This window comes from Lipophrys pholis (assembly GCF_963383615.2).
Source record: "Lipophrys pholis genome assembly, chromosome: 5".
Classification (NCBI taxonomy): Eukaryota; Metazoa; Chordata; class Actinopteri; order Blenniiformes; family Blenniidae; genus Lipophrys; species Lipophrys pholis.
This window is the reverse complement of record NC_137628.1, coordinates 10,167,971-10,182,203: the sequence shown is the minus strand read 5'-3', so window position 1 is coordinate 10,182,203 and position 14,233 is coordinate 10,167,971. Positions and strand designations below refer to the sequence as shown.

At 44.0% G+C, this 14,233-nt stretch overlaps 1 protein-coding gene across 1 annotated transcript; it reads right to left on the bottom strand.

Moving 5' to 3' along the window:
* Positions 1 to 3,513: 3,513 nt before the first annotated feature.
* On the bottom strand, positions 3,514 to 14,206 carry patl1 (PAT1 homolog 1, processing body mRNA decay factor). Its single transcript, XM_080463968.1, has 20 exons — positions 14,148 to 14,206; positions 11,574 to 11,679; positions 11,083 to 11,277; positions 10,744 to 10,998; positions 10,170 to 10,246; positions 8,969 to 9,049; positions 8,416 to 8,616; positions 8,238 to 8,339; positions 7,779 to 7,865; positions 7,475 to 7,695; positions 7,243 to 7,387; positions 6,147 to 6,264; positions 5,667 to 5,764; positions 5,490 to 5,549; positions 5,266 to 5,411; positions 5,030 to 5,189; positions 4,591 to 4,716; positions 4,373 to 4,464; positions 4,099 to 4,248; positions 3,514 to 3,910 (listed from the first exon to the last, which is right to left on the bottom strand). Exons 1-20 carry the CDS (start codon positions 14,160 to 14,162, stop codon positions 3,889 to 3,891), a joined length of 2,457 nt encoding a protein of 818 aa, XP_080320094.1. The 5' UTR covers positions 14,163 to 14,206; the 3' UTR covers positions 3,514 to 3,888.
* Between the last annotated feature and the right edge of the window lie 27 nt (positions 14,207 to 14,233).

Sequence of the window (14,233 nt, the reverse complement as noted above, 5' to 3'; positions counted from 1 at the left end):
ATGGAACCTTTAAAAAAAAAAAATTACAATTTTTTTACCTCATGAATATTGACTTTATGCCCCCCCCCTAATATTAGAGTAATTCCTCAATGAATGTTTTGATTGTCAAACTATATTCACATCTGTAAAATGTCTATTAATTTGAATTGATTTGAACGTGCAAACAGAAAATAAAAATGAAAGTGCTTTCACATTCACAGTAGTGTGTAAAAGAATAAACTCATTTTGTCAGCTCCACTTCTCCACAATATATATAAACCAACCTGTTTTGAATTCAGAATTCAGAAATACTTATTTCATATTTTTGGTTTCAGGTTTCCCTATTTGACTGTCTGACTAAATGGAACGTTTAAGACTAGCGCCCCCCACGCTTCAGTGGTGAGGACAAGAATTGCAGGCAGGCTGGCAACTTTACTAAAGTGAGTGATGATTCACCCTCATGTGCAAATCATACATTAAATATAGCCTGATTATACACGTGATCATGACAAAACTAAAAACAAACAAAAAACCAAAAGGAAATACATAGGAAATAACAGCATTTTGCCAATATTTCAGAGTCAGTCATCGAATCAGTGACGTATCGAATGAAGCTTCGGACGTCTCTGATCACGTGACTTTTCTGACACATGCTCCAGTGCTCCAGCTTCAAATGCACTATCACTAACTGTAGCCTTCTATCAATCCAAAACACCACTCAGACACATCAAATCACAATACAGATATAATGCATATAAGATATACTGGTGCTCTCGGGCGTCTCGGGCTGTGTGAGCACTGGCAGGGAGACAGCGGGTCAGGCTTGGCCGACCATTGAGGAGAATGCTTTGCTGATCCACAGCCGAGAGAAATAAAACTTATGTTAAAGATGGTCTCCACAGCATCACTCTCTCATGGACTCTCAGGAGGGTTTAACTACAGGCTTAAATAAGAATCAGCAGTACTGTGAAACTGCTCTCAAACATTCACTTATGATCAATTATCTGCAGTCATAACTCTTTTAATTATATTATCATTAATAATAGTAATTACATTTTCTCTTTAAATGTACAGGATTATAATAAATCATGAACAAATCCGAATGATTCAGTAACACTGCTGCTACATGAGCTCCCTCTTGTGGGATGAGAAGAACGACAACTCTTCATAACACCGTTAAGTGAAATTATTCAATGGTTGACTGTGTGCTGCCCAGCCAAAAAATATACACTAAATATTGATCATAATGTGTATTCAAATTGAACCCTTTCCAGGACCATGTGTTCACACAGCGTATTTGTATTTTGTTTAACCACCCAAAAAAGAAACAAATAAATCAAAATACTATTTTTTTCATAAAATACAAAAAGGAATAGAAAGAACAGTTAAAGTTGTATTTATATAGAACTCTGTGCTCTGAGTTTTAAAACCAAGGATACACATAATGTCACAATAAAGTAGAAAAACAATATACAATTTGACAAAACTGGGAAGAGAGTTTGCTTTAATGTATTCTGTATTCTATTCTGACCTTTATTCTTCTCTAATTGTTTAATTAAAAATTTGTAAATGTAATTTAAAATCACAGGAATATGGAAGATGGAGCATTTATAATTTTCCATAATTCATAATCAATATTGAGCAAATCAGAATGATTCATTGTGCTACACGAGCGTCCCCTTGTGGCGATAGAGGAATAACAACACCGTTAGTGTGAAATTATCTAATGATTATATATTATCAAACACAATGAAAATATTTTACATGAAAAATAAACTAAAATAAAAATTGCTTAACTCTTGTTTTTGTTTACTTTTAAGTAAGGACTTTTGCCTTTGTTATAGATTTGTGGTTTCTTGTATGTACACTTAGTACATACAAGTTAGTTTACATTCAAACTCCACTGAACTCATCTACAACGCACGACACTATAAAAGTTACCTGTCGCCAATTCGTTTTTCAGAGCCCGGATAGCTCAGTCGGTAGAGCATCAGACTTTTAATCTGAGGGTCCAGGGTTCAAGTCCCTGTTCGGGCGACATCTTTTTTTGTTTATGAAAACTTTGAAACATACAAACCACAACCCGTATATTTTACATTCACATGTCTTAGTGACCTGCCAACGCGTTTTGCTTCTAACTTCGTATCGGCACGGGATTTTGCTCTGTTTGGAGCGTTAATCTCAGTGAACGTGAGGACGTTATCGCCCTGTCCTGCCGGCAGAGGGCGCTCCATGACGAGGCCCTCTCATGTCTTCTGCTGCTGGTGAGTTTGTCTGCAGTACCGCTGGTCACCACCAGAGGGAAACACTTAGTGTGAGCGCCCAATCAACTCCACTGATTAAAATCAACCAATGTTATAAAACGTATTAGTTTCCAATAACCCGTACTTAAAAACAGGGTGTTATTATTTAACACACACTAAAAAAGAAATGCAGAACTGCTCAAGGTTCCGTATAAAATAGTTTCAGTGTAAATAAATCTGAGTGCAACACAAACCAGAGTAGAAAGAAGTTGAGACGCTGCAGTGGAAAACATCCTCCAGCGGTTTTATCCTCGAACCTCCAACCGCCACAGCAGAAAGTCTCACCCGAGTCTGAATGGTAGGATTTTCTTTCTTCTTAAAGTGCCTTTAGGTGACTGGGTTGTATTTGGTGCCTTATTAAAGAAGCACCCAGCTCTCAGGTGACTCCTCCCTCGTGGGATCGCTGGACCATGTGGTCTGGAAGCTGAACGCCTCGGTGTGGGGAGGGGGGTGTAGCCTGTTTAGTTGCTGCATCGTCTGATTGTCATTAGTTCATAATAAGAAAACTGAATGCACTTCTTAAACATATTATAGTTTTTCAACAATTTCCCGCAGGTGTCTGAAGTCCGACAACATTGTATTCAAGTGTATTGCCTCAAAATGCCTTGGTCCTGAATTTCAAATGTGACGTAATTCTGAGGTTCTGCTCACAAGTGACCGGGTATTTTTCTGATGTGTTTCACTGAGACTGCTGTCTGAACGGTCAAGTTGCATATATGTGACAGAAGACTGACGGCATAAATCTATGCCAGAGGAAGCAGCACCACTAAAATGTGTGCAAAACAAACAGACATAGTACAGTTGATTGGATTAATCTTTGGAAAGATTGCAATATATTATGTCGGTGAAAGTCCATCCATATTTACTCTGTACACAGCGTACTCGGCGTGATGTTAAGACACTTATTAAGGCATGATGTTCACACTGCCGTCAGATGGTCACATTTAAAATGTAGTGCAAACGATCATGGAAAGAAATCAAATCTCAACATCAAATCGGAATTGACGTGCAGTGTGAACGTAGCCTAAAAGTCCCTCTACTGAGAACAGGCTGTTTTTGTGTCTGTGCAATGAGCCGGTTCTGTCCACTCCGACTCCACGCCACTGTCGGGGAGAAGACGCCTTTCTGCTACCATGTGCTAATGCTATGGTGGAGAGTCTCAGCTGGAGACCAAGAGTGTCAAGTTAAAAAGTGACCACCACGGTACAGAACAGACATATAAACAAGTTTTATATAATAGAAATACTTTTTTAATTTGAAGTTTCATCACAGGCATAATAGTAAACAAGATATTTAAAAATGCAGATTTAATTTTTATCTTCATCTTCACTCAGTCTCATTCACACGACGTTTTAACAAAGAAAAAAAACAAAACAAAGTGACAAGAGATCTGGATTAAAAATGATCCACTGTGGATTTACACACACACACACACACACACACACACACACACACACACACACACACACACACACACACACACACACACACACACACACACACACACACACACACACACACACACACACACACACACACACACACACACACACACACACACACACACGTCTGCTGGGGGGGTTCATGTTCATGTCTGTAGTAACTTCTACCTGGACAAAGCAGAGATCCTGGAAAACAAGAACAAAACTGTTCAGTTACAGCAAAATAGTCGTCATGGTAACCACAAATTTGTGTGTGTGTGTGTGTGTGTGTGTGTGTGTGTGTGTGTGTGTGTGTGTGTGTGTGTGTGTGTGTGTGTGTGTGTGTGTGTGTGTGTGTGTGTGTGTGTGTGTGTGTGTGTGTGTGTGTGTCTCACTGTAGCTTGTCCTGTAACAGCTCGAGCCTCTGCCGGTCGACGTAGCGCGAGAAGAGGGAGAGCAGGTTTGGAGGGGTGAAGAGGGGGGGAGAGAGGGAGGTGGAGGGGACGCTGAGCAGCTCCCTCGTCACAGAAAACACCAACTCAGTCCTGGGGGGTGAGCACAGCCAGTCGGGGGGTTAGCAAAGGAAATCAGAGAAAACCATCGCATGGTACATCACATGGTGCATTGGCTATTGCTAATGCTAACAGCACACATGCAAACACGACTCACCACCGATTGTCGTCCATGAGTTGACAGTTGGGATCCGAGCTCTGCATCCTTTCTCCTTCACTCAGGATCAGGTAGAGCAGGGTCACACCGAACTACACACACAAACACAGAAAAGTGTGAAAACAATTGCAGACGAACAGTGTTTATTCTTTGTGTGTGTGTGTGTGTGTGTGTGTGTGTGTGTGTGTGTGTGTGTGTGTGTGTGTGTGTTCACACACCTTGTTGTGCAGCACGGAGCTCAGCTGCCCCTCGCTGCCTTGCAGTTCCTGCAGCAGGTCGGTCAGAGACGAGCTGGACAGTGATTGGACGATAGCAGAAACCGGCTCCACCAACCAGCACAGCACCTGAGGGGGCGGAGCAGCTGGTTACCATGGAGACGTGGCTTATAAAGGCACTGTCAATCAAATCATCACATGGTTCCTTTTTTTTTTGCTTAAAAGTTGAACATACATTAAAACTTAATCACATGTGATTTTCTCAAGTCAACGTTTAAAATTAAGAAAAAAAATATTGTTTAAATACAGAAACTTCAGTGTCAAACTAGAGATTTGAACAGAAATACTTAAAAGTAGACCCCCTCTCATTTTTAACCTTCAATTTTTGTCATTCAGATTCGAAAAAAAAAACTTCTTAAGTACAGTAAGTTCAGTGTCTGACCTGGTCCTGCTTGTCCTTCTTGGCTAAGGCAGGGAGGTTGCGGGCGATCGCCATGACAACGGCGGTGGCCTGGGGTGACGGCAGTAGGGGGAGGAGCCTGGAGACAAGTCGCTTGCCCTTCCTCACGGACATGATCATCACACACTGCTCGTCACAAACTCTGAGGAGGAGCAAAGACGTCAGGCTGGCGGACACAAGACTCGCCCCGCCCACAAACTTAATGAAGCCCCGCCCACCTGTCCTCCCACTCCTTCTCTCGCAAAGAGTTGCACAGCTGCACCGTGTTGGTCTTATGCTGGTCCAGCAGAGCCTCGCGGTCCTCCTCCGCCGCCTGTACGAAGCGTTTCTCGAAGTCTTGGACCTCCAGCAGCAAACTGTACATCTGCAGGAGCAAACGGGACAGTGAGACACTCTGGGAGCCACGGTTTGATCCCCACGAACACTGCTGCTTTGGTCCTACCTTCTCCACCGTGTAGAGGACCTGACGGCGTTTGTTCCAGACCTGCTTGTCTCGTTTCTCCTGCAGGACACAGACACACACAAACGAACAGCTGAGCGACACGGTGGAGCAGTGGTCATGCCGCTGCAGGCCAACATGTTCGAGAGATTCAGCCGTATCTCAAAGAAACAAACCGACCTCGTCGTCCGTTCGAGTCGTCACCACGGCGTCGATCATCTTTCTGGGGTTGTTCACGCTGGAAACCGTCAGTTTCCCCAGAGAGCCGGCAAACTGCACTGTAGACCGAGAGGACGACAGTGAGCACATCCTCAACCCACTGACTGTAACCATGACGACTGTCCTAACACTGGCTGTAACCAAGGCAACTACACTAACAAAACTGACCGTAACCAAGTTGCTTTTAAAAAGAGATTAGACAGCTTTTTATTTTTCAGCTTATTTTTTTGTATTGCCTTTTCTAAACGTTTTATATTGTTGTTTTTCACTTTAATCTGTTTTTAGCACTTTGAGATTTTCACAAATTACAAATCAATTGCTTTATTATTATCGTCATCAATGTCCTAACAAAACTGACCGTAACCCCGACAACTGTCCTAAAAGTGACTGTAACCATGACAATAAACGATGTAACTTGCTGACCTCAGCACACACACTTACCTGGCCTGTAGGTGTGTTCGACCTTTGCCACCTGAGGAGTGATGAGTTTGGTGGTGTGTTCCTTCTTGCTGCTGTCTCGCTCCCGTTCCTGACGCTTCTCCATCTTTTCATAGTAGTTCTACATGTAAAACACATGTGAAGGAGGCAGGTGAGGGTTTGTTCTGTGATATAAGACTTGTTGGTGCACTCAGGTGAAATATTCAAAAAACCCTTCGAAACGATGTGATGTTAAAAAGAATAGTTTGTGAAGAATGTCTCTGCTGTGTATTATCAAGGAGCTCAGGCAGCAGGCAGGCACAAAGTTTATTTTAGCATACAAATGATAATCCAAGATACTGTGTATATGGGCTAATGCTAATGCTACTCCCAGTGCTACATGTTTCATCTTGCTTTCAGAAGGACTGAGTTATGGCCCCTTCATACTCCCTTTTTGAACCCATAAGAACAAGAAGAAAATTCGGCAGTGACGTCAGCCAGCTGCTGAAAAAAAAACTTTTTCTGCAGGACTGTTCATACTCCGATAAGAAGCTGCTAAACTCGCAGGCCACGCCCCCTCGCAGCAGCCACACGTCTGTGATGCGGCGTTTAAACTTTTCAACTGCAGTTTATTTCTGGCCTCCAGTGCTTTCAGAAATACATTTCTCTGAACTGTTTCAGTAGTAAAAGAGAGAGTTTTTGTCCGAGCGCGATGTTGGTCCAGTTTTAAGTACAGGAGCTGACAGCTGTTGGTGATGCGTTCAGGTGCATCATGTACTGCACTGTGACATTTTAACGAGCTGCGGCGCTCATAGAGTAGCAATGATACAAGCTAAATATGATTAAAATATTACTGAACACGCATACGCAGCACACGGCAGAGCTGAAGTTTCGGCAGTGCGGCACCGACAGTTCGGCCAGGGGGTTGGCACAGCCCAAACAAATTTCTTCGGCCAGAGGGAGCTGGCCAAAGGAAATTACGTAATTTTGTTCGGCAGGATCCCGCACTGCCGAACCTTTGTCTTGTTCTTATGGAGTATGAAGAGGCCTTAAGATTAGCATTAGCGAGGCTCCTCCGCCAGTAAACAGTTACTACTCAGTTAAACTCCTAAGTGGCTACCTGGTAGTAGTAGTCGTCCAGGTAGGGGTCGGTGCTCTGCAGCTGCATCATCTGGATCTTGGTGACCCACTCTTTCTCTTTCTGAGTCATCAGGTTACTGTAGGGGTCTCTGCTGCGCCGGTCTCCTCCGGGTCTGATCCGGTCCCTGCAGGGGGGGCAAATGGAGAACAGAGTGAGCTCAAACACAACGTAGTGGGCCGGTGTGGTGCCTGCTGCCGGTTCACGTTCTTACCCTCCCCGGCTCTGCATGCGCTGCGTCAGCATGCGGCGGTGCTGCGGGTGCAGGTGGGTGGTGTTGTGCCTGATGGGTGGCGTGTGGTTGGGGGGCCCGTGGAGGGGTGGTGGGCCCATCCTGTGACCGTGTGGCGGAGGGGGCCCCCCGAAGAACGGCCTGAAACCTCCACCGCCCGGTAACAGCGGGCCGCCGGGACCACCGCGGGGGAAACCTGCCACCTGGAAGGAGGCGGAGCCAAAACTTCTCAAGATCCTGGGCATCCTTTCTGTAACCTGCTCTGTGGTGGTTTTGAGGAACAAACCTGAGAGTTGAGTAGCTGAGCTCGTTGGATCTGAGAGAGAACCGGACCAACTCTGGGAGGGAAGGGGCCGCGACACAACGGAGAGTTCTGCACACACACAACATAAATTAACACTGAAATACTGATACACACCAAAACTACACTTTTATAGCCATCAATGTAATTACAGACTCTAAAATACCCATAAATACACCCAAACATCAAATAAGACAATAATAAGAATAAGAATAAGAATAAGAATGATGATCAGATAATCCGTAGACCCATTATTACACATTTATAACCCATTTATGAGCCACAAATATCCATTTATAAATATCCTCCTCATCTTAGGGAGAAAGGAGAAGCTAAAAACACAGTAATGACCTTAACGTGGAAGCAGCTGTAATAACTTGAAGAGGATTTAATTTGGCCTCTGAGAGAAAGTCAACAGAAAAGGAGAGAGGAGGAGAAACTCACAGCTATATTGAGGAGGGTGTTGGGTGACAGACGGTCGGGGAAAGGAGGAGGATATCTGTGCTGCACCGGGGCTCTCACATGAACCGCTGTGGGGTGGTGGATCTACACACACAGTTAAAATGTTTTAGTTTGTGGCGTGACCTTAAAAAGTCACTAAACGGTGTCCGGTGCTCCTCACCTGGTGATTCAGGATGTGGCTCATCGGCTGCTTGGGCGGAGTCCCGATAGGCACCGCCCGGACCGGAGGAGAGCCAATGACAGGCGACGACGAGCGTGGAGGCGGGACTCTCTCCGACAGGTCCCGCCCCTCGTCTGTGCGGCCCTGAGGAGGCCGTTTAGGAAGACCGACCTCTTTGATGATGGACATCAGAGGACTGTCCTGAACAACACACACAAGCATATATTCATTCATACACACATTTAACATTGTACATCACTTACAGAGACGTATGTGGATGATATGATTTTAAAATCTTAAAGTCTGTTACATTAAGCAAAACAAAACAAAAAAAACTATATTTATATACGAGTGAGCAGCCGGTGAAACCTGTGATGGTGCAGCAGAGGTTGAAGGCAGAAAACAAACTCAGAATAAAACAGAACATTTTGGAGGTTTAACTTTCAAAGCATTCCCAAATCTGGTTCCTTGTAATTTGTTCATATTTGGACAAAAATAGTCATTTCTATATCTGTGCGTGTGTGTGTGCGCACGCGCACGTATGCTAGCTCACCTCCATGTGTGTCACCAGTCCAGGAGTGATGCTGACTGGTCCGAAGCCCATACTGTTCTCCCAAATACTGTGAGAGTTCATCTGAGACAGACACACACCTTCACATTACACTCACGATAAACACCTCTACATCATAAAACTTCAAGCAGTGAATAAACACAAACTGAAATGTGAAATACTGACAAAGTTTAAAACACGAAGTTCTTTGAGCTGTTTAAGGACTCAATAAGACTTTATCATCTATTAAGTCGCGCTCACACAGGAAGAACCGAGGTTTGATATTCCAGCTATAAAGACATACAATTTAACAATGTATAAAGACAGAAAAGATTATTGTGACAATAACAGAAAAATGTCTCCACAGTGAAAAAACAACAGCATTTTGTACATTTGAGATATATATACATATATATATATATATATGTATATATATAAATGCTCATTAAAGAAATAATCCACGAAGGCAAGATCTTGTGTCTGTAGAAATGTCCACAGAGGGAAAGCTGCCGTGTCATGAGTTAGATCTGATTCAAACTGTGCGATTTAAAAAAATCGTATAACTTCCCCGCAATGTAACGACATGAATCTAATAAACTTTGGGCCACGACATGAAGTTTGCTGCATGAAGATTTCACAACAAAAATGCAAGCTGAATCGAAGCCGAGGTGAATAACATCAAATAAACATCAAGAACGTGCACCATTCATTCACGAAAAAGAAACTAGCCCAAGATGAGCGGAGCCCTCGCCCTTCTAGTTTTTATGTGCTTGAAGAGAAAAAATGTTTTGTTGGCATCCCACATTTTTTTGACGCATTTTGCTGCAAAGCATCTATTGTGGTTTAGCGCCAGAGTGGCACTGCTCAGTATGTCTTTTTATCCTGCATTTCGATTGGTTAGCTAGTTGACGTAGGTCGCAGCAGCGTCACCATCAACATCATTTCTGACAGTCTGAATCTTATCGCAGGTTGTCTTTGGTCGCCATGACAACAGCCATCCTTGAACCGGTCTCGCAGTGCGATATAGGACTACCGATTAAGAGCCAAGTCCAAAGATATCGCCATGATTCTCTCAATTGTCAACGTTCCACTGGGATGGCCGAATATCGCATAGTGTGTAGTGAAATGATGACAGGAACTAACCCGTGAAGATAACAACGCAAGCAACTGCTGAAATAAACAGAGCTATAAGCTGAACTCTAACCTGTCCCATGGGGGCGGAGCCTCTGCGTAGGAGGTGCTGCTGCTGCTGGTAGCTGAGCATGGAGGAGGGAGGGAGGCCTGCAGGACACACACATGAATACACACACACACACACACTATTAAAAATATTGTAATTAATTAGAGTCTTGTAAAGAATTAAAAATAATCATATTATAATTTCTGTTTTTGATACAAAAAGCTAAATCTTTCAACCAAAACTGATTTTAAATCAGTAAATTAACAGTTATTCACTCCACTGAATCACCTTTATGTCTTAAGCTTGTTTTGTGTGTAATTTTAGTCCAACAGTTGGAATAACCTTAAGTGTTCGGCACATTTGCAGTGAGATAATCTAAAGACTTGACTTTCTTGGTGATGTGTAAATTCTTTGTTTATAGTTCGCACATGGCCATGCTCTTATCTATGATTCCATCGAACAGTTTTACAATTCAAATAATCAATCAATTGTTTTCTGCAGCTAACTGGAACACCACAACCCGTTTCTAAGATGGGAATTCCCAATAGTGAGATAACTGGAAAAACAGCAGGCACAAGAACAAAGAGTGTGTCCTCACCGTGGTGGTGTTGGTTCAGACCTGCAGGCGGGGGTCCGGGGGGCAGCTGGTGCGGGTGTGGGATGGAGGGGGGCTGAGGCAGGACTCCGGTCTGGTCCAGCCCGTGCAGACCGGATAGGCCGGAGCCTGGGGGGACGCCAGGGACGGGTCCGGGCCTCTCAGCCGCCCCGACACCAGCGATGGCTGGATCGGCATCCAGGATGAAACGAGCCAGAGACTCGGCCAGGTCGCCGTCGCCCGGCCGATCGTCTGCATCTGAGACGAGAGGCTCAAGCTCACGTCATGTGTACAGAAGGACAACTTCACACACACACCTGCTCGGGGGCTCGAACCACTGACCTTGAGGAGGAAGTCCAGAGGAAGACGAGGAGAAGCCGAGTGAAGGGATGGAAGCTGGAGGAGGAGGGAGGCGTCCCGCCAAGGGGGAGCGCTGGGACAACCTTAAATCCCCCTCCCCCACCCCCAGCCCCACGGGCAGCCCGTCCCGCTGATCCAGCTCAGCCAGCCGCTTGTGCTCCTCCTGCCAGTCATCGTCTGCAGGAGGAAATGGGGGTGAGGATCGTGTATTTATGTGACATGGAGTCATGAATAAACTGCAGTATTAACAAGTACATCTCAAAGCTGAAGCTCAGCCCTCCTTACAGGATCAATCAAGGACACTAAAAATACAGAGGTCAGCAGGTTGTTTTTTCAGGAATTAATAGTCACTTGTATTCGTAACACTTTGAGTTCGCTCCAGTATTATTTTAGGTTGAGAGAAAAAGTTTCCAAACCTTTCAATGTATATTGCAGCAATACAAATAAAGTATAATATTGTATGTGAGACTCACCGATGGCACCGGCTCCGAAGGTGTCATCGTTGAACTGATCGATCTCATCCTCGTCCTCCATCAGCCCCTCATCTTCCTCCTCCAGCGTACAGTCTTCATCCAGGGACTGTGGACAGAGGACAGACTGTTTGGGCCGGCTGTGCATTATTCCAGTGGAGCTGATAATGTTGAGATGTCTGTTAGTTACGTTGCATATTTTTTGTAAATTATGTTTCCTCTTTAAATAAATATTACATTTCTGTTTAGTATTCTGGGAAAGTATGAGGTCAAGACTAGGGATGGGGCTGATCTGATCCAGTATCGGTATTAGGTTCCAAAACCAACATAATTCACGGATCGGAAATTTTCTATCCAACCTGCGGAGATTTCCGACCCATGAAGCCTCGTTTGTGCTTTACTGTTGCTGAAATGACTCCACAAGTGTTTTCCTGCTGGCTGCAAAATGTGGACTAGATTCCCTGAGGGGAGGCGGGTCTAAATGAGACATGGAGTAATGAGTTAGAAAATCCAACCCACAGTTTGCAGCCAGCTCGCAGGCTAAGGTAGTAGCAGTGTGCTATCCAACTTTTCACGACAACATGTCGCTGTTCGGATATATCTTACGCTCAAAACACCACAAAGCAACAAAGCAACACAGCAGCGTACAATAATTGCAAAGCCGTTGTACAGACGCTGTTTTAAAACGCCAACAAGCCGAGGAGAGCAGCACTGACTGCAGCATCAAAACAACGAAAAGCACGCTCATCCATGCACTAGCAGGCGATTCACACCTCCGTGAAGCTGCGTACTACTCAATAGTTTGTACTGCTTCCTTTACTGACCATATACTTACCTCAAGTTGCCTTTTGAGAGCATACATGCATACATTCATACATTTCATACTTGCCTGAAGAGTTTATTACAGCCTCATATAAAATCAACAATAATGATAGTGATAATAACATTAAAGCAAACAGCTCTGATATCGGAATAATATTGTTATCGGCAGATATCCAAATTTAGGTATCAGGATCAGATTGGAAGTGAAAAAACGTGGATCGGTGCATTCCTAGTCAAGACTGTGGTTTGTGGGCAGAAACTGTCCTGCCAAATGGTCAAACCTGGCTCGGGATAGTCAAACAAACATTAACTTTAATTATTGTGACCGCCCGAGTGGCGAGGTGCAAAGATTACCATCCCAGATGGCCGTTTAATTTTGTCTATTATTTTCACATTCACATGGCAGTGCTTTCTATTCAAATTTTAACCAAATACAACAATTCTATTTATTTGATCACATGTACGTCGGCGGTTTCCACCAGCAGAGCGTTTGTCTGATTTGATATATTGTTTTTCTTCTTTTTTCAGTTTGAAAAGATTTATTCAATAATTACACATTATATGTCTATAATGACAATAACTATTGTCAATATACGTCACATATAATTAAATTACAGGTGTTGCTCCCTTTGCGTGTCAACATGTGTAAAGAAGTGGACAAATTGTATCCATAAAACAAAATATACCATGAGACATGATTGCGTGTAATAGAGATGTTGAAATAGTGAAGTAAAACCAACACAATGCAATAATAAATTCACACAGCATTTGCTATATATATGCTGCCAATGTTGATATTGTGATGATAAATTTGTGATAAATTGTGCAGCTCTAAACTTCGGTTTAACTTCAGTGATTTGTCATTCTAGAGAAGGTATGGGCAGCAAATGCCGCACGTTTTTGGTCATTGCATTCCCCAATAAGAGGGCTCATTAAAAGAGACAACAGTGTTTCACTGCATAGATGTATAATAGGTCTATTCTCTAAACAGGTTATTTTATCTGATATACAAGTAAATTTGATGTCTTACATAATGCATCATAATGTATCACTTTGGATTGTAACTAGGAGACCAATAGAGTGAATATTATTTTATTGTTTATCACAGTATAGTATTGCTGGTCAGGTCTCCATGTGGCTCCTGAACTGGAACGAGTTAACGCTCCTGAAGACACTCCTGGCGAACAACCAGCATGGCTCCTCACGGAGAGCAGGTAAATGTTGAGCCGACATGAAACCTGTTAGTTACTGGATGTATTCACTGTCCCCAGTGTGAACAATATTAATTAATAACACGAGTATGATATTGATAAATGAGCCTCAGTGGAGCTCCTCGACCCTGTGCGACCCTTCATGCTGCTACACTGACTGTTAGCCACAATGCTAATACTGACGGTAGATCACTTAAGACCCACGTCGGAGGGAAACGACAGTGCAGGAGCTATTTAACGGGACCGTCACATAAACTACGGTAAACACGTGAGGTAAAACAGACACTAATGAATCGAATCACGGCTTATTTGCTGGCTGAGGGGCGCCGTGTCCCTCCGCCGGCTCACGCCGCCAATCACCCGGGCTACTCCTGTCCGCAGGCCGCCAACCGCACCGAGCGCGGCCGCGGCATAAACAACAGACAACCAGCGGCGTTAAAACGTCCCCGAGGTGTCCGGAGGCACCGCAGCTACCATTAAACGTCCGGGAGGTCCTCTGGGAGACACGACCCGCTCCTCCTTCACCTCGGCGAACAATGCTCACCTGAAATCGGAACATCTATCTTCAGACTGTCGGCAGAAGAAACGCATCGGGAGCGAGGCGGCGCGCAAATGACGCAGCAGCGGGAC